At 49.4% G+C, this 27,836-nt stretch overlaps 2 protein-coding genes across 2 annotated transcripts; one reads left to right on the top strand and one right to left on the bottom strand.

Annotated features, from left to right (window-relative positions):
• The first annotated feature begins 64 nt into the window (after positions 1-64).
• LOC135817231 (WD repeat-containing protein 88-like) lies at positions 65-27,836 on the top strand. The gene is made up of 12 exons (XM_065330358.1): positions 65-541; positions 8,705-8,812; positions 9,412-9,500; positions 9,928-9,991; positions 20,072-20,219; positions 20,708-20,834; positions 21,311-21,424; positions 21,832-21,899; positions 23,057-23,139; positions 23,606-23,677; positions 25,839-25,928; positions 26,787-27,836. Exons 1-12 carry the CDS (start codon positions 482-484, stop codon positions 27,009-27,011), a joined length of 1,248 nt encoding a protein of 415 aa, XP_065186430.1. The 5' UTR covers positions 65-481; the 3' UTR covers positions 27,012-27,836.
• On the bottom strand, positions 12,445-16,072 carry LOC135817230 (polyunsaturated fatty acid 5-lipoxygenase-like). The gene is made up of 2 exons (XM_065330357.1): positions 15,906-16,072; positions 12,445-15,150 (listed from the first exon to the last, which is right to left on the bottom strand). Exon 2 carries the CDS (start codon positions 15,147-15,149, stop codon positions 13,098-13,100), a length of 2,052 nt encoding a protein of 683 aa, XP_065186429.1. The 5' UTR covers position 15,150; positions 15,906-16,072; the 3' UTR covers positions 12,445-13,097.

The following is a 27,836-nucleotide window of genomic DNA, read 5'->3' as shown; positions in this document are numbered from 1 at the left end:
ACCATGTGGACATGCGCTAGGCAGGATGACCATGAAATGACCTGTGCTGTGTGAACAGTTTGGTTATTCGAAGGGAGATTACCTGGCGTACACCATGGTGCATCTACACTACAGCAAGTCATAGTGTAGCTGTAACCTGCCAGTTACCTGGTAACTACTGAGCAGACTCTACTGTAGCACTATTAGCATTATCCTGTCATCCTAGCGATCAAAGCGACTCTCGTAGAAGGTTTTTGTAAACCACGCTGAAAGACTGCTGGGCGGTGGTGGCTTTGTCGAGATTTGACCGTTCCCTAAGGCAGAATGCTCTGTGGCTAGGTGTTTCGTCGAATCATTCATTGGCCATGGAGCTAGAAGTAGAACCACTTTGTCGTCACGTGTAGCTTGAAATACGAGTCGTAGTTAGTTCGCGGTGTGCATATATCTGCAAACACCTACTCCCTAGCGACAGGTAACGTCAGTAGCGATCGATATCGTGATAATGGACCAAGCAGCTGCCCTGGGACTGGGAGAGTCGCGGAAAGTCAAGGAACCGGTGGCGGTAAGTCGGAACAATCGCCATCCGCCGTACCAATACTTCAATAGCATTGCGGGAAGCTGCAATATGTTGCACCATGGTGCACGGTCATGACTGCGACTCCCTGCCCCAGTCCAATGGCAATGCCAAAAATGGTATTATCTGCATGACTGTACAATCTATGCAGATCTACTCTGCGATTATGTAACAGGACCGCTACGCCTGAAGCAGTGTTTGATTGGTCCAGCCATACCATACTAGCCTTTCATACCACAGAGGCAATATGCTTTGGTTCTGCAAGATTGCTCAATCAGCGGCCTGATTCAGGCAGAGCGGCGTGTGTAGCCTTTCATACCGTAGTTTGTGTATGATATAGTGGGCACACATCATGATCTTTCTCCGCAGTTAACATGCACTGGTGGTGGTCAACAAGTTGGTCCGGTGATGAACTGAGCAACCGCACCGGTTCCGACGGGCCTGTGTAATTATGTAATACGGCCATGTAGCCTCCACCATTGTACTGGGGCAGGCAGTCGTAGTTTGGAATGGCACCTAGGCCAGGGAGATCGGCCCGGGCGTTTGGAACATGAAATGATTCGCTCTGCCCCGGGGGAGGGGGGGGGGGGTGCTGGCCATTCAGTCGCCCTTGGGGCAATACCGGCTTAGCGCACTTTTTAGTCTTATACTTATTGCACACTAGTAGTTGCTCTGCCGAGGCCATGTTATGTTTGTGGTTATCAGGGCAAGGGGTGCGATCGTGAGTTGCATGTAGGCCTCGGGCCGCATAGAACTTCAAAGTGGACACGGTTTTGGACGTAATGGTCTCTCCGCCGTCTTCCAAGACGATAATTATACCTCTCCCTGCATGGTCTGCAGCTACTCCATTGTGCGTGGCATGCAGCACTACCAAGAGTCCATAACCCGGTTATGGACTCTTGGTAGTACCCATGGGACTCTTTGCAAGTACCTTGTCCACTTTTACTCATACATGAGAAATACATGACTGTAGTCTTTGGAAATACATGATGTATATAGTAACTCCGTGGCTTGCCTTGTCAAGCCATCACCACCCTCCAAAAAGTCATTCTAAAACAGCGCTGGCATAAGTTGGGACAACCCTCTAAAAGTAGCCCAAAGACATCTGACTTTGGCAATGCCAGCTCAGGGCCGTAGCAGCCGGTCCGGCCAAACTTTTTCACCCGACCACGGTGTTACTGAATTGTTACTACTACTACTAGCTTAATTAACCACCCCTGCATCCAACCCTTGGCATGCTACAACCGACAACCGTTGCAAACTTGGGTGAGAGAATACATACAGTAGATTCAGTATAAAATTGGAAAGAAGATCATCGAAAGAATGAAAAAGGCAGCTGCATCAGCATGCAGCTGCGCATCAAAATCAAATGTAAAGATGGCGACCATGAACGACTGCGACGTGGATAAACTGCAAAACAAACTAGTGCAGCGACACTGACTCGAATGAGTAAAGAAGCGAAGAAGACGAAACGGCAAGGAAAGCGGATCGCTACGATCGCTCAAATGCACTAGCCTAGAGCGTGCATAGCGCATCCAGTCAAACGGTCACGTGATAAGTGCGTACACAAGTCATACGTCATAATAATGCAGTTGACAAAGAAAAGGAAACAAAGCTGAGCGCGAGGCAAACAAATCTGCAGAGCGCGAAAATATAAACACATCGAACGAAGGATTTGTTTGAGAACAAAATGCACAGGCAGACAAAGAAGAAACAGTTCGAAGCTAGAATCAATGTCCGTGTTTCTTAGAATCAATCATGGAGAAAGCTAACTAAGAGTAACTACCTCTGTCACGCAAGACCGGACCTAAACACCTACGAAGTAAGGATTGATGTGTTACGAGAAATACGTGTAGTGAAATAAATTGGTGTGCATTGCATCGTGACACAACTTGCCAAGCTGCATGTACGTGACTGTAAATGTACAAACAACATGCAACGTCGTAGTAAGCACAATCGTAACTCGTGAATTCCGTGTTGTTGACTCAAGGCAAGCAGTACCTCGTGTACACGTTGACAACGACGAACGAATTGATTAGACTCTGATAATAAATACTAATAATATGAAAGAACAACAAAACGTAAATGTCACCTACGATTACACAACACCTCTCCCCCAGGTGAATTTACAAGGAGAGGCGAACAGGGGGGCGAATCGAAGCACGATCGCGCAACCCATAACCATGCTGAACGACAGGAATAGGCCAATCTAGACTGACTAGCGATTCCTCCTCCTCGGGCAACTCAGCAACAACAGGAGCTGGAACAGCAGGCTCACGAACGGGAACAGACTTCAACAGGGCGACATTGACAATCTTGTCTCGACGACCAGGCTTCGAAATACTAACAGTGGAGGGTGAAACAACAGACTGTACAACCCAACCGTCCTCGAAAGCAGACTGACGTTTCTGGTGACGGTCAGGACGCAACAACAGGACACAATCACCAACCTGGTAAGGGCACGGTTGGACGGGCTCGATAAAGTCTGTTCGGGACAAAGCATCATCCACCAAATCTCGAATGCGTGCTGAACGAGCAGACAGGGTATCCACCCAATGACTCGCCGAGTACAGCAATGGCTCGGATGCAATTAACAGATGAGGTGGCTGCCAACCAACCATAGCTTGCATGGGCGACAGACCAGTTGCACTATGGGGGCGATTACGGTAGCAGTACAAGAGCATATCAAGGTCCAACAGCCAATCACCAGTGGACGAATCTAAAACCTTGCGCATCAGCCCGAGCACAGTGCGATTCATGCGCTCCGCAGACCCTTGTGATTGCGGGTGACGCACAGCACCAGTACGAACAGTAACACCCATAACCGAAAACAGGGAAGACACAACGGCATTGCAAAATTCCGTACCATTATCCGTACGAACACAATCTGGTGCACCCCAGACCTGACACATCCGCACAAAAGCAGCAGCAACAGAAGCAGCATCATGGCGCTGTAGCGGAGCAATTTCAACCCACTTGGTGAAAGTGTCAACACACACCAAGACACAATGAAAGGGGGAACCATTACTCGAGCCAAGCTCTAGAACATCTAACACCACCTCACCCCATGGGCGACCAGAAATAGCATGACGCGAAGCAACAGACGGACCACGACGAGGGTTAGCAGCACTGCATTGCAAACACTGAGACACAAAACTCTGACACACAGACGCAAGACCAGGAAAGAAGCAGCACTGACGCAACATATAGTACATCTTCTCCCAAGAGCCATGACCAGACACTTCATGAGCATTAGAAACCACAGCAGAGACTAACGCAGCAGGCACAACAGGAACTATCACAATGCCATCAACAGGCGATTTGACAGACCGATACAATACACCATCATCAAGCAACAACTGCGTACGAACATTACGGTACTCACTGGGTAGTGGCTGATCATGTTGAAGGCCACTGATGACGGACTGTAGCGTAGCGTCATCGGCCTGAGCTGCGGTAATGTCGGTCAAACGAAGTGCACACGGCAGGTGGACACTTGGCGCAGCGGCGACACACTCATCCGGATCAGCAGCAGGCGGCGGCTCAGGAACATCAGGCGGCTGCTCAGCACGCTGCAACAACGACTTGGCACGCTGATTCCACAGGTCCGGAACACGGGTGAGAACGTCGGCACGGTTCTCTGCACTGGGCACCCACTCGATTCGTGCACGTAAACCAGTTACATCGAGTAGATCAGCAAGGACCTGGAGACGCCGTTGAATGAGAACATCATTCAACCCCTTAGTCCGCACTCGCTGGGCATTGGTGAACACTTGGTCCAACCAGGCAGCGACTGTCTTGGAGTCGGTTTTGACCAGCAAATCCCGCACATTCCATGACACTGCAAGCTTGACGCCCTTGATGGCCGCGTCCAACTCAGCCACGTTGATGTGGCGACGATCGCTGACTTGGCGCATCCACGTGCCATCTTCAACCACGGCACCCCCGATCTCCAACGACGCACCGAGGGCAAGGTCCGAAGCATCGCACCACACAGTAGCAGAACTGGTCAGATCCGCATGCCATACACCATGCACTGGATCATGATTGTGGAGCCTTTGCTGCAGGTCAACACATATCTGCAGCAACTCAGGTGACACCGTGTCGTCCCAGCCGCAACTCTCTAGGCACGCCAAACGTTTCGCCATACTGCACGCGGGCCGCAGCCAACCAACGACGGGGTAATGGCTGGTGAGACGCCCACACCACTGAAACACCTTGCGCTTGGTGAGTGGCTCATCAAACGCTGTTTTGACTCCGTCACGGCGGCGCCACTCAGTACGGCCATCTGGCGGCGTTGACAACTGCAAGCCGAGAACACGAGAGGTAGGCATTGGTTCCGCCGGCTTGGTCTCCAGCCCATAGCTAGCCAGGCGCGCAGTCACCGTCTCTGTCAGGGCAACAGGTACACGAACGTCGTCAATATAGTTGTCGACGTCATCAAACTCTCGAGTCACCCAGCGCACAATGATGTCCATAAATTTCGGCGCAATGTTCAGGCCGAATCCCATCCGGGTCATGACGTAGGAGCGACCTCGCCATACCACGACCTGGTAGCGCAGCAGATCAGGGTGAACACGAACTTGAAGGTATGCCTTCTTCAGATCAACCAGGACATAACCATCAGGGCCCTTGACGCGCCACGACCGCAGCGTCTCGGCACATGCTGGGGCGTCTAGACCAGGACTTGAGATCAGTCGTTCGTTCAGTAGCCGGTAGTCCAGACACGGACGGACAGGTGTGCTGGCCTTGTGCGGCTGGCTGACTGCCAACAACGGCAAGACGCATTCCGGAGCACCATGAACAGCCTCATCGTGAGGCACCATCCACCCAGCATCGATCCAGCCCTTGATCTCTGCACCAAACTTGCGCTCTTCTTCGTCTGTCAGTTTGGAGCGGGAATACTCGCCTATCCCGTGGCCGACTGGTGCATGCGGTGGCTTGCCATCTCGCCATTGCCAGTTGAGGGTCCAGCAACGCTGCGTGGCGTCCCAACGTACTGACCCATCGTCGGATGTCAGGATGATGTCGTCCCCGTCGGTCTGACAGCTGACATGCCGCAGTGGAACGTCGGCCACACTAGCTGTCACGTCGGCATGCTGGCCGAGCGTCACGCAGCACAAGCTGCCATCGTCATCGTAGCGCAGGTGCAGACCCCCACACTGTGCAATAGTGTCAGACCCAAGCAGAACATCAGTGCCGACCACAGACAGACTTGGAACGACGAGAACCTCCATGGCGACAGCGGGGATACTGACACAATCATCTTCCCGGACGAACTTCAACAGCGCACTGCCCAGGATACGCAAGGGTTGGCCATCCAGCGCCACCACTGGTTGGCCCGTGTGGGCCGTCACAGGAGTCCCAAGCTGGTCGACAAGTGCTGACGTCACCAACGTCCGGGTAGAACCAGTGTCTATGACGGACCGCACACGGACTCCCGATGCAGTGTCACAGGACACATCAACAAAGACCTTTGGCAATCCCGGCCGTGCCAAATTCGCCATGCACAGGCACCTGTCAGACTGCACTGGCTCTGCAGCTGCTGCCGAGGACTGTGCCAAAGAGGCGAGGAACTTGCGGCTCAACCGACAGTCCCTCTTCATGTGGCCCTCTTGATCGCAAAAGAAGCACATAAGCGGTCTCTGCTCCTTGGACGGAGGGCGTGGCTTCTCATTGCCCCTCTGCTGCCGTCCGCCCTTCTGGTACCGGCGATGTGGACAGTTGCGCTGGACGTGCCCCACCTCATTGCAGTTGAAGCACAACACACTGGATTGGCGAAGTTCCGGAGCAGCAGCGGCAACAGCTCCCGATACACTGGCACGCTTGCGGCAGGAGTCGTCCGTAGATCGCAGAGCACGGACTTTGGCGACGCACTTAGTGACAGTCAGGTCTGACTCCGTGCTCGCCATGCGCACCTGCCGTCCATAGTCCAAGGACAGGCCATCCAACAATTGCTCGAGCAACACCATATCCTTGTCGTCGGCACATGTGTGGCCGGACAGCGCCAATAAGCGCTTCAGGTCGGTGACGTAGGTATCCACGGGCTCATCGTCCCGGAGCGTCCGCGCTTTAAATTGGCGGAACGCATCCGCCGGGGTCATGGTGTAAGCAGACTCCAGGGCCTTCTTTACTGCTGATTCACTGGCCTTGTCAGTATCAGACAACTGCTCAAACAGGTGGAAGGCATCACCATCCAAAAACAATGGCAACGATGCCATGCGGTCGGTTTCCGTCGACAGTTTCTGTAATCGGCACAGAACCAAAAACTTCCTCCAAAACAACTGGAAGTCTTCGCCTTTTCCTTTGAACGCTCTCAAGTAACCATCCATTTTGATGGATGCCATGGTTACACTGCCACTGCACTGGTGTAGCTCAAACCAACACCACAAACACTACAAATACTCAAATTCACTCGACTGCCTCCTGTAGTTCTACACGAGCACTCGACCGGTCCTGAGGCTCTGTTCGATCGGGTTTCGGTACCACTTGTTACTGAATTGTTACTACTACTACTAGCTTAATTAACCACCCCTGCATCCAACCCTTGGCATGCTACAACCGACAACCGTTGCAAACTTGGGTGAGAGAATACATACAGTAGATTCAGTATAAAATTGGAAAGAAGATCATCGAAAGAATGAAAAAGGCAGCTGCATCAGCATGCAGCTGCGCATCAAAATCAAATGTAAAGATGGCGACCATGAACGACTGCGACGTGGATAAACTGCAAAACAAACTAGTGCAGCGACACTGACTCGAATGAGTAAAGAAGCGAAGAAGACGAAACGGCAAGGAAAGCGGATCGCTACGATCGCTCAAATGCACTAGCCTAGAGCGTGCATAGCGCATCCAGTCAAACGGTCACGTGATAAGTGCGTACACAAGTCATACGTCATAATAATGCAGTTGACAAAGAAAAGGAAACAAAGCTGAGCGCGAGGCAAACAAATCTGCAGAGCGCGAAAATATAAACACATCGAACGAAGGATTTGTTTGAGAACAAAATGCACAGGCAGACAAAGAAGAAACAGTTCGAAGCTAGAATCAATGTCCGTGTTTCTTAGAATCAATCATGGAGAAAGCTAACTAAGAGTAACTACCTCTGTCACGCAAGACCGGACCTAAACACCTACGAAGTAAGGATTGATGTGTTACGAGAAATACGTGTAGTGAAATAAATTGGTGTGCATTGCATCGTGACACAACTTGCCAAGCTGCATGTACGTGACTGTAAATGTACAAACAACATGCAACGTCGTAGTAAGCACAATCGTAACTCGTGAATTCCGTGTTGTTGACTCAAGGCAAGCAGTACCTCGTGTACACGTTGACAACGACGAACGAATTGATTAGACTCTGATAATAAATACTAATAATATGAAAGAACAACAAAACGTAAATGTCACCTACGATTACACAACAACGGCTAGAAGTGCCCAAAATGCAGGATGTTGTACCCTAATTTCAAAAATGTCACGGGGAAAGCCCCCCGTACCCCCTTCTGTCGCACCACCTGCAAAGGCGCTGCTACGCGCCTGCAGCTGTTACAAGGGTGGCGGAGCAAGTCCAGTTGGTCTGGCCATGGCCGGACCAACTGCTTGGCCACCAAACCATGTTTACCGGCTGCTGAGGCGGTCATGTGTACCCACCATATCATACACAAACTGTATGAAGGACTACATGTATGGTATGGCTGGACGAAACAATGACTACAGTCAGACCTCGCTTATCCGGTCCTCTTTTGTCCGGATCCCTCGCCATCCGGAAGAAAATAGCTGGTTACAGATTTACAGCATACGTGATGCATCCAACATAACTGGTGTTCGGTTATCCGGTTCCCTCGCCTATCCGGATTTTTTTGTGGAAAACAGATGTGTGCGGTTAAGCGAGGTCTGACTGTACTTCCGTCGGTCCTGTATTAAAGTATGTCTCGGCCGCCAACCAATGCAGATGCATAAAACCTTAGCTAGTAATGGCTGAAAACTGATCTGCTCTGAATCATTGCAAAGCTGGGTCAAGAACAGAGTTTACTCAGTTTAGAAATGTTCTACTGGGACGACCACTGACTCTCATCTTCTCCTGGTATAGCATGTTGGTGTGCATGATGTGCCTCACGACTCTCTCTCTCTCTCTTTGCACTCTTTACAGTACTTGCATGAACTACGGGGACATGCTGGGCCGGTGCGGGATGTGCGGTTCTGCCACAAGGATGAGCATGTGTTGACGGCGTCCGATGATGCCACATTACAACTATGGGTAAGTGAGCATATGCTTCTCCGCCGGTGACTCTGGATGGCACTCATGCCCGGATGAATAGCGATACCCGGGTCAGTACCGCTGCTAGCTGCTCTGGCTAAACAGTCCTTTTCCATGGCACTCTCACAGGACAGTCTTGTAGTTTTATGACAGGAAGACGTATTAGGAATAAGTGAATGAGTTAATAAAAACTCGGATGTTGAGCCAATAGCAATATGTAAAGAGAAAAGGACCTATGACCTATGTATGAGGACCTGAGCCTTCCAAGTTGGAAGTTAGGTTGTTGGTTTGCGCTTCGTCGATGTGTTGGCACTAGGTGTCAGGTCGTCGAATGTCTCAATATCCTTGTCAGTTCGTACTACACCTTGTTTTCGCACTATCTGACTGTATATTATCTCGTTACCTTGGTGGACTGTCATAACTAGTAACTTATAGATCCTTTTCTCTTTACAAATAAGTGAATGAGTGAAGAATAATGAACCGTTAAAGCCTTCTCAAAGCTCCTTGTCAGCAGTGGCAATGAAACATGGGCTACACCGATGCCTGCAGTTTGCCGATGCCGGTGTTCACGCTGCATGTTCTGTTCTGACACCACACAGGACAGGAAGAGCGAGTTCTCAATCAGCACTTTCCATCACACGCAAAACCAGCCGGTCACCGCGTGCGATCTCAACAACGAGCAAGATCGGTGAGTGGAATAGAGGAGTTATGACGTAGATACCAATGTCGCCGGTGTGTTAGTACAAGTGGATCGATGCTTGCCGTTCACCTTCTGCAGAGTGTGAGCCATGCCCTGGCCCTTGACTTCAAAGCAGCATACTAGTATGGGGTGGATATGTTGGATTGAGATAACGTGCCATATGCACAATGTGTATACTCACTGCCTCCACTGAGACTCACCAACACGCCTACTCTGTAGCACCCACCTTCCCATTGTGCTCCGAGTTTCGTCCTTTTAATGTTCTCCCGTTTCCTCTTTTCCGGTGGGGCAGTGTTATTGAAGTAAAACACTAATAATAAATTGTTGTTGTTGTTGTTGCTGCTGCTGTTGCTGTTTTTGCTGCTGCTGCTGATGCTACTGCTATTGCTGTTATTGTTGGCGGATGTTTTTGTAGCATTCTGTCATCATCCTGGGACCAGACACTGCGACTGTGGAGCCTGGAGACAGGAAAAGAAATAGTAAGGATTTTAATGAGCAGGTTGATTTGGTCTCGCATTGTACGCTTGCTTATCATATCTCTAGGAGGCAAGCTACTGTCATCACGTGGCTAACTTCTGCTTACTGAGGTTGCTTACATCTCCATGCTGTGTTTCAGCTCTCACAAAGTACTTGTGAAACCAGGGCCTACACTGGTCTGGGGCAGCTTTCAGTTCGGCCTCAATGTAGAAGCCCCTGTTGTGGATGACCGTGGGCCGCCCTAACAAAGTGTAAGACTCATCATCCACCAATGTAGATAATACAGATATCAGGCTAGGTTTACAGTACGGTCCAGGCCTACACTACAACTGTCTGAACAAGCCAGCGGACATTGGAATTTGGCTTGGCAGAGGGATAGTGACCAAAGCACTGTGCCAATAGGCCAATATGATCCTGACCGAGCGTTGGACGCAGCTGATCCTTAATTGCTAGCGGTCTAGGTCTCTCCAACACCACAGCGGTACTAGATCATGAGCTCTGGGGGAATCTCGCACACTATCGACTTGACAGCAATGCAATACTTGTACAATGTAGTATGGAGAAGAACTGACAAGCAGTGAATACATCATCATTACACAGGCCTGCCGGAACCGGTCCGGTTGGTCAGGTTATTACCGAACCAATTTTGTGGCCACCGACACATGTTTATTGCCAAGGAGGCTATAATTATGTTCCCAATATACCAAACACAATGTATATGCTTTGGTACGACTGGACTAATTGGATACTGCTTCCGGCGGTCACAGTGCTATCAAGTATGTAGAAAATTGGTCTCTGAAAGGGTTGTGAAATTTCGCCATCATTTGATGCGTTTTGTGTTGATTGGCATTACGACTCACAAGCAGTGGTCCGCTTCTGGAGTCGAGCCCAATGCCCTGCATATCGGTGCATTCCTGACGTGCATGGTGCAATATCATGGCTCGGCCTCTGTACAGCCCCCCCCCCCCCCTAACTTGCATGGCCACGTTCTGATAATGTTGTGCGCAGCGTCATGCAGTCAGAGACCCTCTTGTAAGGAAAAATAGCACAATGAATGCTATGTTCTGCTGCTGCTGCCTGGTTGGTGCAACTGTGTCACATGGTTGTTGCATAGGAAACATCCATGAGCCAGTGTGAGTGTGTCATGGGAAGAGAGAAAGAGCTCACTGTGGTATAGCTATTATGCCTGGGCAAGGACTTCAGTGATGCCGGTTACTAGCAGCTGGTAGTGGATCAGCAGAACCATGCATAAACAGCCAGCTCTACTTGCAATACCGCAGAATCCCGCGGATAAGCCCACCCGCGTATAAGCCCATGCTCGCGCATACGCCCAGGGTTAGTTCGAACATCACGAAGCTTCATCGCACAAGCCCATGGGCCTAGGTCTTACCAAGAGTCCATAAATTATGGACTCTTGGTCAGACCATGTAGCAAGAGTATACAACCCCTGGGGATTATTATACTCTTGCATGTACATGTACGTAGTACAGTCATGTACTTTTTTTTGTACATTTCAACACAATCATCGGTCGTTTTTGTTTGCACAGTGGTTTTCAGCAATGTACTTCTCACTTCCTTGGTACTTTTCAATAGCACAATGTTGGTGTCGGCGTATAAGCCCATGCCCGCGTATAAGCCCATGTTCTCGTATAAGCCCACCGAAATGTCCTTGTGAAACAGATAAGCCCATGGGCTTATCCGCGGGATTCTACGGTATAATTATAGTAAGCTACGCTGCCGGAACGAGCACTTGTGCCAGCAGTTGTAAAGATATGATTCCCTGGTCAGAGCTGAGGGCGTGCATATCACAAAAAAACCTGCAATGCTGTCTTCTTTTTGCATCCGAAAACTGCACCAGTATAGAGGTTGTTCAATTGCGTCATCGCTTGAGACTCCTCACACGGAGTCGCGAAACTGTGGCCGTCACAGCACAGGTTTTGGCCGCTCAAATGCACTTGCATGACTTTCACACACATGGACTGCAGTTAAAACTAACTTAGGCGACTTGATTCAGACATGTCACCACATGATCCTTTATCATCATGCACATGCTTCATGACATGATCCGCACGAATCTGGAAGATCTAGTTACAAAGAGAGAGAGAGAGAGCGAGAGAGAGAGAGAGAGAGAGAGAGAGAGAGAGAGAGAGAGAGAGAGAGAGAGAGAGAGAGAGAGAGAGAGAGAGAGAGAGAGAGAGACAGAGAGACAGAGAGACAGAGAGACAGAGAGACAGAGACAGAGAGAGGCAGAGAGAGAGAGAAAGAGAGAGAGAGAAACTGATGATATGGCATACTTTGTAACAGCATGTAACAACCTTGTACCATTCCTGAGCTGGAAAACCATACGTGTTCTTCGAAGTAACATGGTTCTCATGGACTTAACAGTCTTGCCTCCATCCGCATGATTAGCCACCAAAAACAAAACAGGACATAAAATACTATAAATCGAAAACTAGTGAATGCTATGGGTGCATCGAGATAAGTCCGTCACAGATGCAAGTATTTAACAGAGAACGAATATCACCATACGTGTGCACACATGCATGGTGTTGTGTTCATTGTTGTATTACATGTGTTTGGTAATGCACAGACCAAGCTAGTAGCTTGACCACATACTGTGCACATGACCAATGGAAACAATACTCGTTTGAGTGCAATACAAAAACTGTGGCTGTTTCCTTGCTCAGCGCCGTGAGCAAATGATCGGACACAAGCCGGTATGGGACTTCCCACCAGCACTGTTGATAACACGTACAGCCAGTTGGCTGCGATGAGACAGAAGATTGAGCTTTAGTTAGTGCTATTATACCGTTCTGTGCTGAGACCATGCATACACATTTGTCTTTGTCTGGATAATAGTCTTGTTCAGCATTGGCCACCGTTCTTTGCAGCCATAGATAGCATAAGGCAGTGAGGTTTACGTGGGTGCTAAATATGGCAATGCACGCCAATGGAAACAAGAAACCATTCAAAACGGCAACCTGGAGCACCCCTACCCAATCCACACGCGCGCATGTGCATCAACTCACACACACATTGACACGACCGCTATTAGCTCCATGGGTGTCAGCACCCAGGCCGGTCGGTACACACACTTAGGCGGAGAGTCTAGGAGAACGGACAGTTTGGTATCTTGTTGGGCAGCAAGGCCTTGTAGGAAAACTTCCTCTTCTTGTTAACCCTCTCAATGTGCTTGGCAATCTCCTTCAAGTCCTTGCGGAACATCTCCAACAAGTGGTGCGACATTTGATCCACAGAGTGCTCGACATCATAGTCACCCAGGTGCACGACGGTCAGCTTCTGCAGGGTGTCCATGATCAGCAGAGTTTTGGCGATGTACGGTCTTTCCGGGATCATTGCAATCACGTCCGTCTCCTTCAGTTTCTCCTTGGTATCCGGTGGCAGACCACGCAGGAACGACGGGTAGTTGGGCGGCCAGGCGTAGTTCTCATACATTGTGTTATGAGTGGCGCCAAAATGAGCGGTTGCCGTGAAGATAATGTGCGCAAACACGAGCCCGATCTGCAGCGTGTTGGTGAACTTGCCCTCCATCGGCAGTCCGCGCAGGAGCGGCTCGCTCAAACGGCCGTCCGAGATTTCGTGTGCGAAGCTCTGCAGCTCGTGATCGTAGATGAGGTCCTCGGGGCTCGAGTACACACTCTCCACCACCGTGTAGACATAGTTCTTTATGGCGGCGTCGTACAGTAAGCCATCGTCACGATAGTGGTAGTTGGGCAGCGAGCTCGGATCATCAACTCCACGCTCCACGAGATCCTGCTGGAACATGCGGTGCGATACTTTCATACGCCGGTAGTCTCTCTGGATAACGCTGAAGGTTGCGCGGCGTCCCAACGAGAAGTCAAAGTCTATGTAGCCGTCGGTAAGGTTCAGCAGGTAGAACGCGCTGGAGCGGTTTGCGTCGAAGATGTAGCGGATGTGCGGGGCAACGAGCTGGAAGAGGGGATGTGTGGACGAGAAGTTGCGGTGTATGGCCAGAGCAAACGTCTCCAGCACAAAGTTGCAGCGGCTCAGCTTGGCCACGGCCATGTGGTATGCTGCGTCGGCGCTGTTGAACCACATCTTCGCTGCCGTCCATGTCCACGCTGGATCACTGGGCAAGAAGACAGGGCTTCTCGCACCGCCAAGGCTCGGCTCTAGCTGAATTGCAATGGGCATCAGGTCACCTGCTTTGTTGACATAGAAGAGACCGATTGGCTGCACGCATTTGCGTGGTGTGTCATTGTCAACGACCATCATTTCAAAGTTGACGATGTATATCTTCTTTGCTTCTATTGCGGTTTGCAAGGATTGACCCTCCAAGAAACGATCGACCAAGTTGGGCGTGATGGCACAGTTGAACGGGATACCCGTGCAGCGTCTAATGAGAAACGGATTCGGTCCGGAGAGGCGCAGCTGTCCAAAGTATTCATCGCTTCTCCAGTACTTGATACACTTGGGCGCTAGCAGGTAGGGGCTGACGTAGAGTTTGTTTATCTCTTTCCACTTCTTCACCGCAAAGCTGTTGACGTCGTCAAACTTGCAGCGCTTCTTCAGCACGTTGCGATTCTCTTCGATTTTGCACACTCCGTAGTGATCATGGAATGTGGATCGGTACGGCAAAGCGTGCGCCATTGGCATCATGCCTTGTGCCGGCGCAGAGTACACCAGACCCCGCCGCTTGTGCTCGATCTCTTGGGCGCGCTGCAATGGCCAGGGCTCCGCTTGCGGCAGGCACGAGTGCCGGTTGAGGATCTGCAGAGGCGACGCATGTCCCACGTAGCGGTGCACGGGAAATACGCCGTCTTTAAACGAGCGCTTCAGGTATTTGATGGTGACCATGTCACAAAACCAGCTGATGTCCGACGAGTCCGGATTCCATTTTTCACGCTGCAGCTCAAGTGTGGTGATTTCTCCGAAATTGGGATCATCAATGGCCCCAAGAAACAAGACTTCCTCGTCGCCAGACTTGAATCTTGTGGGAACCCAGTGCATAGTGAATCTTGTTGTGATTTTGCGGTTTCCATCGTCAATGAAGGACAGAATGATCCCATGTCCTGGACCAAAGTGGAGGACGCGCCCGCTTTTCACATTGATCTTCAAGCTAGCGTTGGGTGGCGGTGGTGTGGCTTGAATCACTTGATGATGGTGAGCGTTTCCCATTCTGTACTTGCACGTGCACGCACACGTGCATACACACACATACATGTACACACACGTGAACATACACACACGTGAACACACACACACGTGAACACACACACACGTGAACACACACACACACGGGCCGGTGAACATACACGTGAACACACACACGTGAACACACACACATACACACACGTACACACGCATGCAAAAGCACACAGACAAACGCGACTCAGTACTGATCCATGACCCCCTCCCCATCAATACAGACAAGCACAGGGTCATTTGCACACTTGCCTTGTCAGTCGTGATACTTATGCGTGCTTGTCCATGCATCGTTACCAATCAGATGATAAATGCAACGAAGCAACAATTTAGGATACTGTGAGTGTGAGTGTGGTATAGGGATAGTACTACAGTGCATTTCAAAACTATAGACGCGTAGGGTTTTTGAAATATTTCAAATTTGGCTGGAGCTTTTTGAGAATAGTTTTCGGAATATTGCTCAGGATCGCTCCACAATTACTCTCATATAGTTTCTAAAGGATTGGATAACAGACGCCCAATTTGGAAAAATTTATGCACAAAGTGATCACAGATTTTATGTGGTATAGATGCTGGCATAACGGTTTTTGCCTAGGTACGCGTCTATAGTTTTGAAATGGACTGTAGTAGTAGTACTGGGCATAGTCATGCATGATTACCAATAACTGTACTCTGTAGTGACCCTGTAAGCGCCTGGCCCTGGGTCAAACGATGTAGATCTACACGAACCTGATGTTCAAGAAACTCGGGTAGCGCTGTTGACGAGTGCTGCTGCTGCTGTTGGCTGAGCGTTGCTTCAGCCCCCGGTTCTGCAGCGGGATCAGCAGTCAGCGAGCAGCACGCTGCAAGTAGCAGTTAGTTACCACTGCCACTGGTTTGGCGAGTTGGGCAGGTCCGACACACGTACACACAGCATGTTCGGTCACTCTGCCCGCGCCAGTCTTCGGAATTTCCGTCCAGCCGGCTAGCGCGACGATGAAGAACCACAAAGCTATCACAAGACTTCGGTTACTTACTACTGTACAGTCATGCACATCTACACTCGAGTACTCGAATTGAAGAATGTAGATTCTACTGCATTCTTAAATTCTGTAACATGCGATGCATGCATGCAGACAGACTCTCAGTAGATCGACACGGAAACCGAAATCTGCAGATATCACGCCTGATGATGTTCTACGACGCTATTTTTACGTGGCGTCAGCGAGATCGTTCTGCTAAAGTGATTGGATGTACGTAGTGTTACCCGAGTAAACCCGAGTACATGGTGCTAATCGCTCCTAGATCCTGAGCTGAGGCCGTCGAGGCCTCCCTGGCCTTGTCAACTAATTTAGCGCCGTTCGGATTGAGAGTTCCTTTGCCATCCATACCACACCAGGCTTCGATTGAGGATGAGATCGATCGATTCGTCACAACGAGCTGAGTAAAAATTAATCACGTCTGCGTCATGTAGGATCTGCTACTGACTGTCTGTGTTGATGCTGCTGCCGTGCTGGGTGAGAATGGCAGGAGAACCATCGTCATCGATGGAATGATTATGTAACTGCTGCGTAGGTGCAAGGAGAATCGCGAGCAAGTCACGTCTTCCCGATCCCAACCGTATGTTTCGCAACCACGGTCAGCTGAGCAGGCGTGGACCGCAAACATCTGTACGAGCTGCTTCTTTCACTTTCAGTGGTGCCAGTTCAGTTGAAATCCAACCCTGCTTGTACCTGTGATCCGGAGGTGCGCAGTGGATTTTTACCTGGCAAGTGGCGCATGGCATGCACCACTACTGGCACTAACTTACTAGCATGACTGATTGTGAAGATCAGAGTGAGTTGTGTGGCCGTCACGGCGTCAGCGTTGATCATGATGATCATTTCGTGTTGTCCTCGCACAGCAGTGCGTGCAGTACAGGCTGACCGTTACTTAGCATTAGTTTGAATACTAGTATTTAGTAATGATCTCTACTTCGAAGACTAACACGGAAATAGGTGTATAGAGAGACGGTACCACCGGACAGTCCGACTGTAGCAGCAGTTAGTTGAACAGCACGGATGTTCTAGCTTGCAGAGGCTGGCTGCTCTCTCGACTGAGCTGCAATGGCAGAAGGAAGGAAGCACGCTGCTTGGCCCGTGCCCTTGCCTCCAGAATTCAAGAACACTAGTACAAAGTAGTAGTAGGACTTCCATGGGATGAAGGAGTACCAAAGCATGGGCGCGTGTTTGGAAGTTAGGCTTCGTGGTTTCAGTTTCTTGGTTATGAATCTGTCCTGTGGTCTTGCATAAGTTCCGATTCCATGTGTACATGTATGTGTGTAATCCATTCCCCTTTTGGCAGACCTCATGCTCACGTCACTGATAGTCCACACCCTATAAGCAGTCCACATGGGAACGTCATTCATAGTTCACATGCCAGTGAATGTGGACCATGAATGATTGTCCCACACGCAGTTAACGTACCAAATTTATTTGAAATCTCTGCCCAGTTGGCAGTCCACATGGTTATTAAATTATGTCATGAGAAGTCCGCAAGCACTCTGTGTGCAGCCCACATGCCAGTGCCTACTCCCATCCCATAGGCACTTCACTTGCCAGCGCCATTTATAGTTGTACCCCTTTGGTAGCCCACATGTCATTAGGTAGTGGTCCATGCCCCATAGGCAGTCCATTATACCTTTCGCCTTGTTACTTTAAGTCATATCAGCATGAAAAAGGTTTTTGGTCTCCCTTGCCGTACACCGACTGTCTTTGTTTTGCGGCACGCTAAGTTATACTTCCTCGAATTTCGTCTCTTTAAAAGGCTTTTTATTTTTGTTTTCCGCTGTATTCATAAGCTTACAAGTCCTCTTCTTTCCTCAATGTTCACCCTCCAGTCGGCTGCTACTTGCACCGAGAGCCGCACTAGAGGGCAATCATTCTCTTCACTTTCTTTGCCCGCTGCTACCACTAGATATTGCATGTTCTCTATTTCTTTCCTTGTCGCTGATAGGTGGAATTCTCTGCCTGTCTCGTGTCGTCAGGTTGAGCATCTATCCGTTTTTGTTTCGCTCTGTAAAGAGCACTTAGGGTTCCCTGTAACAAGACGGCAACGTCTGTAGGGCCTTCCCTATCAAAATAATAAATTCTACTACTACTACATGTACTTCTACTACCTACCCCATTGGTTATCCACCCCATATGCAGTCCGCATGCCATACACTGTACATGTATAGGCAGTCGACATGACCATGCCACGGGTAGTTCAAACCATAGACAGTCCAACGCCATAGGTAGTCCATCCCATAGGCAGTCCACCCATAGGCAGTCCACCCTTAGATAGTCCACCCCATAAGTAGTCAACCCCATAGGTAGTCCACCCCCATAGGTAGTCCACCCCATAGGTAATCCACCCTATATGTAGTCCACCCCATAAGTAGTCAACCCCATAGGAAGTCGACCCCATAGGAAGTCCACCCCATAAGTAGTCTACCCCGTATATAGTCCATCCCATAAGTAGTCAACCCCCATAGGTAGTCCACCCCATAAGTAGTCAACTCCCATCGGTAGTCCACCCCATAGGTAGTCTACCCCATATGTAGTCAACCCCATAGGTAGTCAACCCCATAGGTAGTCCACCCCATAGGCAGTCCACCCCATAGGTAATCCACTCCATAAGTATTCAACCCCATAGGAAGTCCACCACATAGGTAGTCTACCCCATGAGTAGTCTACCCCATAATATATAGTCCACCCTATACTATAGTGCATTTCAAAACTATAGACGCGTAGGGTTTTTGAAATATTTCAAATTTGGCTGGAACTTTTTGAGAATAGTTTTCGGAATATTGCTCAGGATCGCTCCACAATTACTCTCATATAGTTTCTAAAGGATTGGATAACAGACGCCCAATTTGGAAAAATTTATGCACAAAGTGATCACAGATTTTATGTGGTATAGATGCTGGCATAACGGTTTTTGCCTAGGTACGCGTCTATAGTTTTGAAATGGACTGTATATAGTCCACCCTATACTATAGGTAGTCCACATCATACAATGTAGGTAGTCCACTGACATGGGTAGTCTACCATCATAGGTAGTCTACCGCCATGGCTAGTCAAAATGCCCATGCAAATGCATGGTAGTTCATAGGTAGTCCACATGTCCGCAGCGCCATTGGTAGTCACTAGTCACTGCCCATTGCCATTTGCAGTCCTCTGTTACTGAAATTCAACAAGCATATTGCATGAATCGGTTTCAAGAAATTACCGGCACTACCGAGTGATTTGACTATATACTGTATGCATGTGAATAGGATACAGGACGTTGTATGCAGAGCTCACTGACTTGTCAGTGCGAGCACTCTGGCACGGTACGTTTTCGGGCCTGGTTTAAATCTGGCTTTGGAAATATTATTTTTCATTGCTATCAGGTTCGGCCTCATTTTCTCTGTGCTGCGCTGATGAGTCCACAAAGGAGGAACAGTTATGTCCGCAGATTGAATACATGGCATTGTACTAAAGTTCTAGTACATGTTGCATACTAGAAAAGTATATTGGCATAGACCATTGTGCACCCCATCAGCCTGCAACTACCAGTACTCATGGCTATAACTCTGTTGCTGCGTGGTGTTATTCCCTATTTATCAATGTGACTGCACAGCTCTGCTTGTGGTGCATTGGTATCATTTTATTTATGCTGTATGACTATCTAGTCAAGTGTGTGGGCTACGGTTTGGGAGGGAAATCACTCTCAATTGAGTTTGGCATATTTCTGTCTGATTTATCGGGTACTCAATCGAAGTATCTGTGGAGCAACAACCCAGAAAAGATGGTCTCCGATATCTTATTTTCTGTGATCTGAACTTGCCAGTACTCAAAACTGTCAAATGGCTACACATGATTTCTGTTGTTCTTGTTCTTATTTTCATCCAGTGGGGAGCAGAGCATGACTGTCTTCTGACTGGCTGCACACTGGAGCACAGTAGTGACGTGCCACTGGCACTCAGCTCTGGTGACAACCGCACCGTGTACATGTGGGATACGGGTAGGAAACCGAACAGCCCGGTGCATGCCTTTACAGGTGAGAGACCCGGTGACGTACGTCTGAGGCACATCAACTGTATTCCACTGTATACGTATTGCCATTGCAGATCCATTGGAGAATCAGACTTCATCTAGCTATCATGTACATGCATTTGAATTTTATACTCTGAGATGGCTAAAGTACATGTAGGGGGCATCCGTAGGGGAAGGGGAGGGGGGGGAGGAGGGGGGGGGGGGGGGGGAGGGGAGGGGAAGGATGAGTAAGCCCGAATACTATTATTAGTACAGTTGACCCCCTCTGGTTAGGCAACACACCCCAACTACATGTGCCTACTGTGCGCGTCACGGTGTATGTGTATGTGTATGTGTATGTACAAGTTGCTATGGCTTCTGCCGTAGCATTGCTATCATCGCCTCCGGTGATGGGCGTCAAAGGTCAGGTCAGGTATGTGTATGTCCGTGACTGTGTATGTATGTGTGTGTGTGTGTGTGCACGCATGTGTTCACGTGTTGCAATGGCCACAGGTCATACCAACACGGTGACGTCATGCCAGATGAATGCCGAGCGCAACATTGTCGTATCCACCTCTATGGACCAAACCACTGCTATATGGGATATGCGTATGCCTCACCGACTCCTCATCAGCCTCAAGTATGTGATGGATTGTATGGAATGGAGTCACACTTTTGTTCCTGAAAATTGGATGTACAAGCCACCGCGTGCATTCAGTACAAACAGATGTGAACTTTCTTCCCAGAGTGGGCTTAGCTCTGATACATGGATGATTTTGGGTATTAAATGTACCATATAGCGTAATGAGTAGATTCGAGAAGAGCATTTTGGCTTCATGGGCTTGCTTATCGTTAACATGTCCAGCCATGCCGGTGTTCGACAGTTTGTATACAGTGTACTATAGGGATGACAGGCCAAAGTGACTGTCCAATCCAGTTTCGCTTCGCTACAGAAGGCAAGGCTGAACGGTCTACATCAGGGGCATTGGCAACTTCGCTTGTCAGACCTGGATGACTGTCCCGCTCTGACCATCATCGGACTGTGTTGTTGGCACTGAATCGGTGTGGGTGTGTTTCTTTCTGAATGTGAACCCTACATGGCCGTGGGTCTTGCAGGGACCACATCAACGCTGTGTGCAGTTGTCACATGACCAGGTGCGGCCGCTTCTTAGTGACGTCCGGTTATGACAGGGTGTGTTACGTCTATGACATCGCCACCGGTATGTACAGGTGAGTACCGGAATCGTCATGGATACTTCTTGCTCTTGGGCCTTTGCTGTCCAGCTGCCAATATTTTACCTGGTCAGGGATTTGGCTTTCTTCGGCATGTCACTGCTGTATGCAAGTGTGCATGTGTGTATGTGTACAGTGTATACATGCTATGTAGATGCTTTGTATCACGGTGGCATGGGTTTGGTGGCAAAGCGTTGGTAGTCTTCATCAATACACCAGCTGGCTGGCAGTTAACGATATTCTGAGGGGCATGTGTATGATAGATGAGTATGCTTGGACTGTACTGTGGAATCATCCCTACGGCGTATTTAGTAACGCATAACCTCCTCGCCACACCATGCGTATGTGTGCCCTTTGCACGTGTTGATTTCTCTTTACACTGTCGTTGAATCCATTGTGCACAGGAAAACTGGACCAGCATCACTGGCCATCCACGAAGGTTGCATAGGTTGTTGTCGCTACAGTCCGAACAGTAAGAGAGTGGATTGGTTACTGGTGGTGTCTTCAGGCCCCATGTGGACTCAAAACAAACTACACCTGTACATTACGTCTCACCGTATCCATAGTAAACCGCAATGATAAGCTAACTGTGCACCCGTAACGAATTCTGACTGAAAATGGAGGAGGTGTTAGATGTGTGAAGACCTTGGCGGTGAAGATGAAGGTGTTGGGGGTGAAAGCGTTGGACATGAAGACTGAAGGTGTGTGTGTGTGTGGGGGGGGGGGGGGGTTGAAGGAGATGTTAGAGGGCTTGAAGAATACATAGAACCACAAATCCAAGTTCTCTTTTTTTCCTTCATCTTGCTAGCAAGACCTTGTAAGTATTTAAAAAGCCTTACTCCCATATAGGTATGTTCTCTCTAGGTGGTGTGTTTGGTACTATGATGCTGCTAGAGGCGATTTAAAAAGACTACTTATTGTGATCAGGGTAAAGCAAGCATCTTTGTCAGTATATGATTTTTTGCGCACGCGCAAAAATATGTTAACACAGAAGGCGCATGCTCTGTTCCCAACAAACTCTCACACGCTCATTGTTCTCCGAAGTCCACTGTTCCTGACTTCAGTTCTTGCTTTGTCCGCATTGGCAGTGGATTTCTTTCTCAACCCACCCACCCACTCCACTATTGTCATCATCATGTTTCCTATTCTAGTTCTCTCCTGTCGGTATCCATTATCATACCGGCCTACAATAACTACACCGATGCCGTCTACCGGCGAAACTCTGTAAATACATGGAGGGGAGTCAACCTTGCTTACCAGGCTCCTCATACGGCTCATTCAGCCTCTCACACTCAGACGGCTCACTCAGCCTCGGCTCACTCAGCCTCTCAATACGGCTCACTCAGCCTCCGCAGCCGGGCCCTGCCCGGCTGCCTCCATACGGCTCACTCAGCCTCCGCAGCAGGGCCCTGCCCAGCTGCCATACACACACATTCACACAGCTCTAAGCTGTCACTCACTCGGAGCCTGGCAAAGCAATTGACAAACCCTCCTATTCCCCAAACTGGTTGCTCGTTGTGTGAGTGCGGCATGCAGATGCTTGTGTTAAGACTAATTTAAATGCTGCTCTGTGTCTTTGTCAGTATGACTAATTTAAATGCTGCTCTGTGTGCCTTGTTTCATTCGCAGGCAAGTACATTGTCACATGTGGCTACGATAACTTGTTTGCCGTGTGGAGTACAACCGACTATGGCATGTACTACAAGTTGAAGGTAAGGCACCAGTTTCAGAATACAACGTGCACCGTCACATGCACGCAAGCGCCCTCCTCCCATACGCACGCACATACCAGCACATGATTTCCACACCAATGTTTGAAAGCGTAGCAGTTAGATATTGATCTCCGAATCAACGAATGACAATAATTAACATCCCCTCCTCTCCCCCCCCCTCACTCTCCCCCCCCCCCCCTCACTCTCCCCCCCCCCCCCCTCACTCTCCCCCCTCTCCCCTCTCCCCCTCTCCCCTCTCCCCTCTCCCCTCTCCCCTCTCCCCTCTCCCCTCTCCCCTCTCCCCTCTCCCCTCTCCCCTCTCCCCTCCCTATTAATGAAGCATATACTTGTACTATGATTGGTGTTGGTCTTCTCTCAAACATACCACCATTGCTGCCACCACTGCCACTACCGCCTATGATGGTGGCAACGTGAATACCGTAACTCTTGTTGGTCTTGTCCACAGAACGGACACGATGACTGGATACTGGCAGCCGATTTCTCGGATGAAGAAGACTGGCTAGCGACTGCATCAAGGGTGAGACAGCATGCCTACAGTTCACTAATGTATCCTGGGTATACACTGCATGCATGTACATCACTTGTACAGTAAAACCTGTTTTTGCCGGACCCTGTACCAAGCGGAATCCTGTATCAGTGACGGGACAAATTTCTATGCACCACAGTTCAAGTGCTGTGGATCGAACGTGCATCCCTGGGATCAAGCAGAATCCTGTCCTATCAGGACAGTTTCCGCTGCACCTAGGCCAGGGTGTCCGGTCAGGGCAGGTTTTACTGTACGCGTACCTGCACTAAACTATACAGTCTTTGAGCGTGTTCACGTGGATTTTGCAGAATTCAACAACCAGCAGTATCTCGTCATCGTGGATGCATACTCTAAGTGGATCGACGCATACAAGCTTGGATCCACTGCCACTACTCAGCAGACGATTGACAGTTTGGTAACATTTATCGCAACGTTTGGTATACCCAAGACCCTCGTGAGTGACAATGGTCCTCAATTTACATCACACCAGTTCCAGCGTTTCTGCCGTGAGAGTGGTATTGTTCACAAGTGTACACCGCCGTACCACCCAGCTAGTAACGGACAAGTCGAACGCATTGTCCAGGAGTTGAAGCGTGCTCTGAAGTCCCGTCCTTCGGATGTGTCTGAGAAGACCCAGATGCACCGTTTCTTGTTTATGTATCGTAACACGCCCCATTCATCAACGAATGTGTCCCCAGCTAGTCTGCTCTTCAGGAAATTACCGAGCACCAAGTTGGCACGCTTAAAGCCCAACTTAGCAGCTGCACAGCGTGAACGTCAAGCACGGCCACAGCCAGGTCAAGGTCGTCATTTCGTGGTGGAGGACACTGTACTTGTATTGAACACTCGCAACGGCAGCGGGCCTAAGTGGCTACCTGGCGTTATTGTACAGAAGCTAGGTCCGGTCTCGTACATTGTTCGCATTGGTCAGCAGGAAAGACATGTCCATGTAGATCATCTCCGTCATCGTTCTACAGCGCCGCCTGATGCTGTTCTTCCTCGCAGTGATGTTGGCACACCGGTTTTGATTCAACCTGATAGTGCATTGCAGCCGTCAGTACCAGACGCTGCCAACGAGTCCGAACCGTCTGCACTTCCCAGTCCGTCTGCAGACCCTGTTGCACCGCGCCGATCAGCCCGTGCACCGAAGTCACCATCTAGGCTTATTAATGAGATGTGACTGCTTTACTGCTACCTTTACGCTATGGCTGTTATTTGAATATTGATCATAATAATTATCTCCGCTTTACTATTGCTTCTCTTAAGGGGGAGGATTGTTATGTTTGTATGTGCGCGTAAGCACGCTAGGCTCTGCGCATGTTTGCTTGCACGCTATGCTCTGCGCATGCGCACTCCAGTTCAGACTTCCTGTGTCTGAGTAGTTCTTCTTTCTATCTCCCTGCTTTGCACGTCCATTATTCTCTTTGTAAATAATCCTAATACATTCCACAACTGTGTGTTCTTGTGAGTGGGAATGTAACACACTCCACTGTGGTTGCTTTTTTAGAGTTAGCATATGAATCATGCATGTGCATCATGCATGTGCTGCGGTGGCGTACCGGTACGGATCTCTGGAGTGAGACACATCTGTCATCAGTACAGCACTAGTAACGGATGGATCACCCGCTCCCCGTGCCCTAAAATCTATATAGAGTGGTAGAACTTGTATTCGCTGTCGATGTTTGTCATAGTCACCGAGTTGGTGGACATCTGCAGTCTTACACTGCAGTGGATAGTTCATTGCATTACTATTGGAGGTGTTCTGTGTAAAAGTGACATCATAACGTGCGCATACATGGTTTGGGCGCAATGAGATACTTCGCCCTTGCTTGCTCCAGAATGTCTAGCTAAGGGTAGGACATATAAAAAGACGCGACAGGCACGTGCATTGCACACATTGTGCACTCTACACCTCACAATGCACTTTTGGCATTGGGTGACTATACCCGGGTATCCAAGGATGAGCTCCAGCTGAATATCGGGGCAAAACTGCCACGTGTCTGGGGGGGGGGGGGGGTCAAAACCAGCTTTTCAATTCAATATCATCTTGGTGATGACACGGTGCAAGTTGGTTTGAGTTGACCGAGAGTGGGTGCAGCATTGTTTTCTTGATCTGCCTGTGCTATTATATTTGTGCATGTGCGCTATGTAGGATGGTTCTGTGAGGATCTGGACTGCAAACACACCACCCACTGAGACATATACCGACCCGCGCAAGATGCTCGGCCTGAACATTGACAAGGTATGTGACGTACTATACCATACGTATCTTACCACTACTTGCTACTGGTACCAGCTCAGTTCAATCAGACCTCGCATATCCGGTCCTTTTTTATCCGGATCCCTCGCCATCCGGAAGAAAATCGTTGGTTACCGATTTACAGCCGATATGCCATGCATACATACAGTATGTGTGTTCGATTATCCGGTTGCCTCGCCTATCCGGATATTTTGTGCAAAACGGCCTGGATGTGTGCGGTTAAGCGAGGTCTGACTATACGACATTGTGCTGGCCATAAACAGATACTCTCATCCTGGGAGTATGTAGCCGGTCCAGTTACAGAATGAACTGAAGAGAGCCAGCCGCATTAACTAAAACACCGCTTTCTGAACCACCGTGCCATCTCAGATAACATTTGGTGCTAAATTTGGACGACACAACGTCGGTGCTCGGTGAGATATCATCATTGGGCGTTGCATGAATATATGCTCATGTGCCCTGCAGGAGAGCATTCCCTCTCATCACCGGGTGTGCATCATGTGAAAGATCTGATATACCAGTCTAATTGCAACTTAGCACCAAGGTAGCAAAAATGCCAATGCAAGTCATCCCCAAACACCCTAGCCGGCCCGTAACTCACTTGGCCTCACCAGTAATTTGCTCACTGTTTGGGTTGTTACTTCAAGGCTTGGTCATCGACTACACAGTACACCACAGTGTGCCTTATCTGTTAGCCAAAATGCATGGGCTAACCGGTGCACACTGGAACAGGTTTTATAGCCTGCATTGATGCATGTTAAACATACTCACTGCATTGAATGACCAGCTGAAACATGGGTACTTGTGCATCTTCCGCGTGTGTGTTTCCTGTTGTGGTAGTGCATCCGGTGTGGACGAGACTTCTCCGCCGTCAACGGTGCAGGCAGAGGATCGGCGCCAGCAGCGAACGCTGGTGGCAAACAGGAGGCGCCCGGCTGGTGCGTCATCTGCAGGCTCAAGCACCCGTCGCGTGCGTTTGGTAACCTGGAGCACGAGGAAACGATGGCGCGTAGTAAGGAGCGGAAACGATCAGCGCCGAAAAGTGCACGTTCAGTAAAATCATGACCACTTGAAGTGTACATGGCACAACCGAAGATCAACTTCAAATGACCGGGCAGCGTGACATTCAAACGTAATGGATATGTTGGGAAGTGCATCATGACGGAATGGAGGAATGGTACTAACTTAAGCGACAACCACTCAGGGTGGATCATGTTCTCGTTACACTATTGGTGATACGGTACCAATTGATGGTGGTGATAGCGCCGAGCCTTCATTGAGACAGTCTTTGATCAAATGTACTCTGCCGCCTGCACGCACATTGTGTAGACACGTGGAGATTCAACGTGTTCAGGCCCTTCGTCGGCTGTGTTTGTGTGTGACAGCACACGTGCAGCTTTAAACTTGATTGGTTCGTTGTCTGGCAAGCGTGCTCAAACGGGCTGCGCTGAGCAGTGGCCTACACGACGACGGTCCCGGGTGTGCTACAACAATGTAAAGTTACAATGCACACTGTGACGTGTACAGTACACACTGACACCGGATTCATAAACATGTCCAGTGCACGCTGATACGCTCATCATGGACATGTTACAGTTACGTACGGTGTGTGTACCGGCAGCAGTGACATGGCATGGCCATGTACAGTGCACATTGCCACCACCGCAGAATCACTATGAAGCCACAGTGTATTGGATCACCTGCAGAGCTCAACCCGCATTCTCTTCAGCCGATAGTCTGGAGAAGATGTTATACACATTACTAGTACTAGTGTCACTCAAGTACAATGCACTGCAGTACTGTTCTATACTGGTAGATACTGAGCACTATCTGAATTGTAGCTGCTGAGAAGCTCTGTGTGTGCGTGTGTGTGACGGTGTGTGTGTGTGT

The sequence above is a fragment of the Sycon ciliatum genome, chromosome 5 (assembly GCF_964019385.1).
Source record: "Sycon ciliatum chromosome 5, ocSycCili1.1, whole genome shotgun sequence".
Classification (NCBI taxonomy): Eukaryota; Metazoa; Porifera; class Calcarea; order Leucosolenida; family Sycettidae; genus Sycon; species Sycon ciliatum.
The sequence above is the reverse complement of the archived record's forward strand: the minus strand, read 5'-3'. Positions and strand labels throughout refer to the sequence as shown.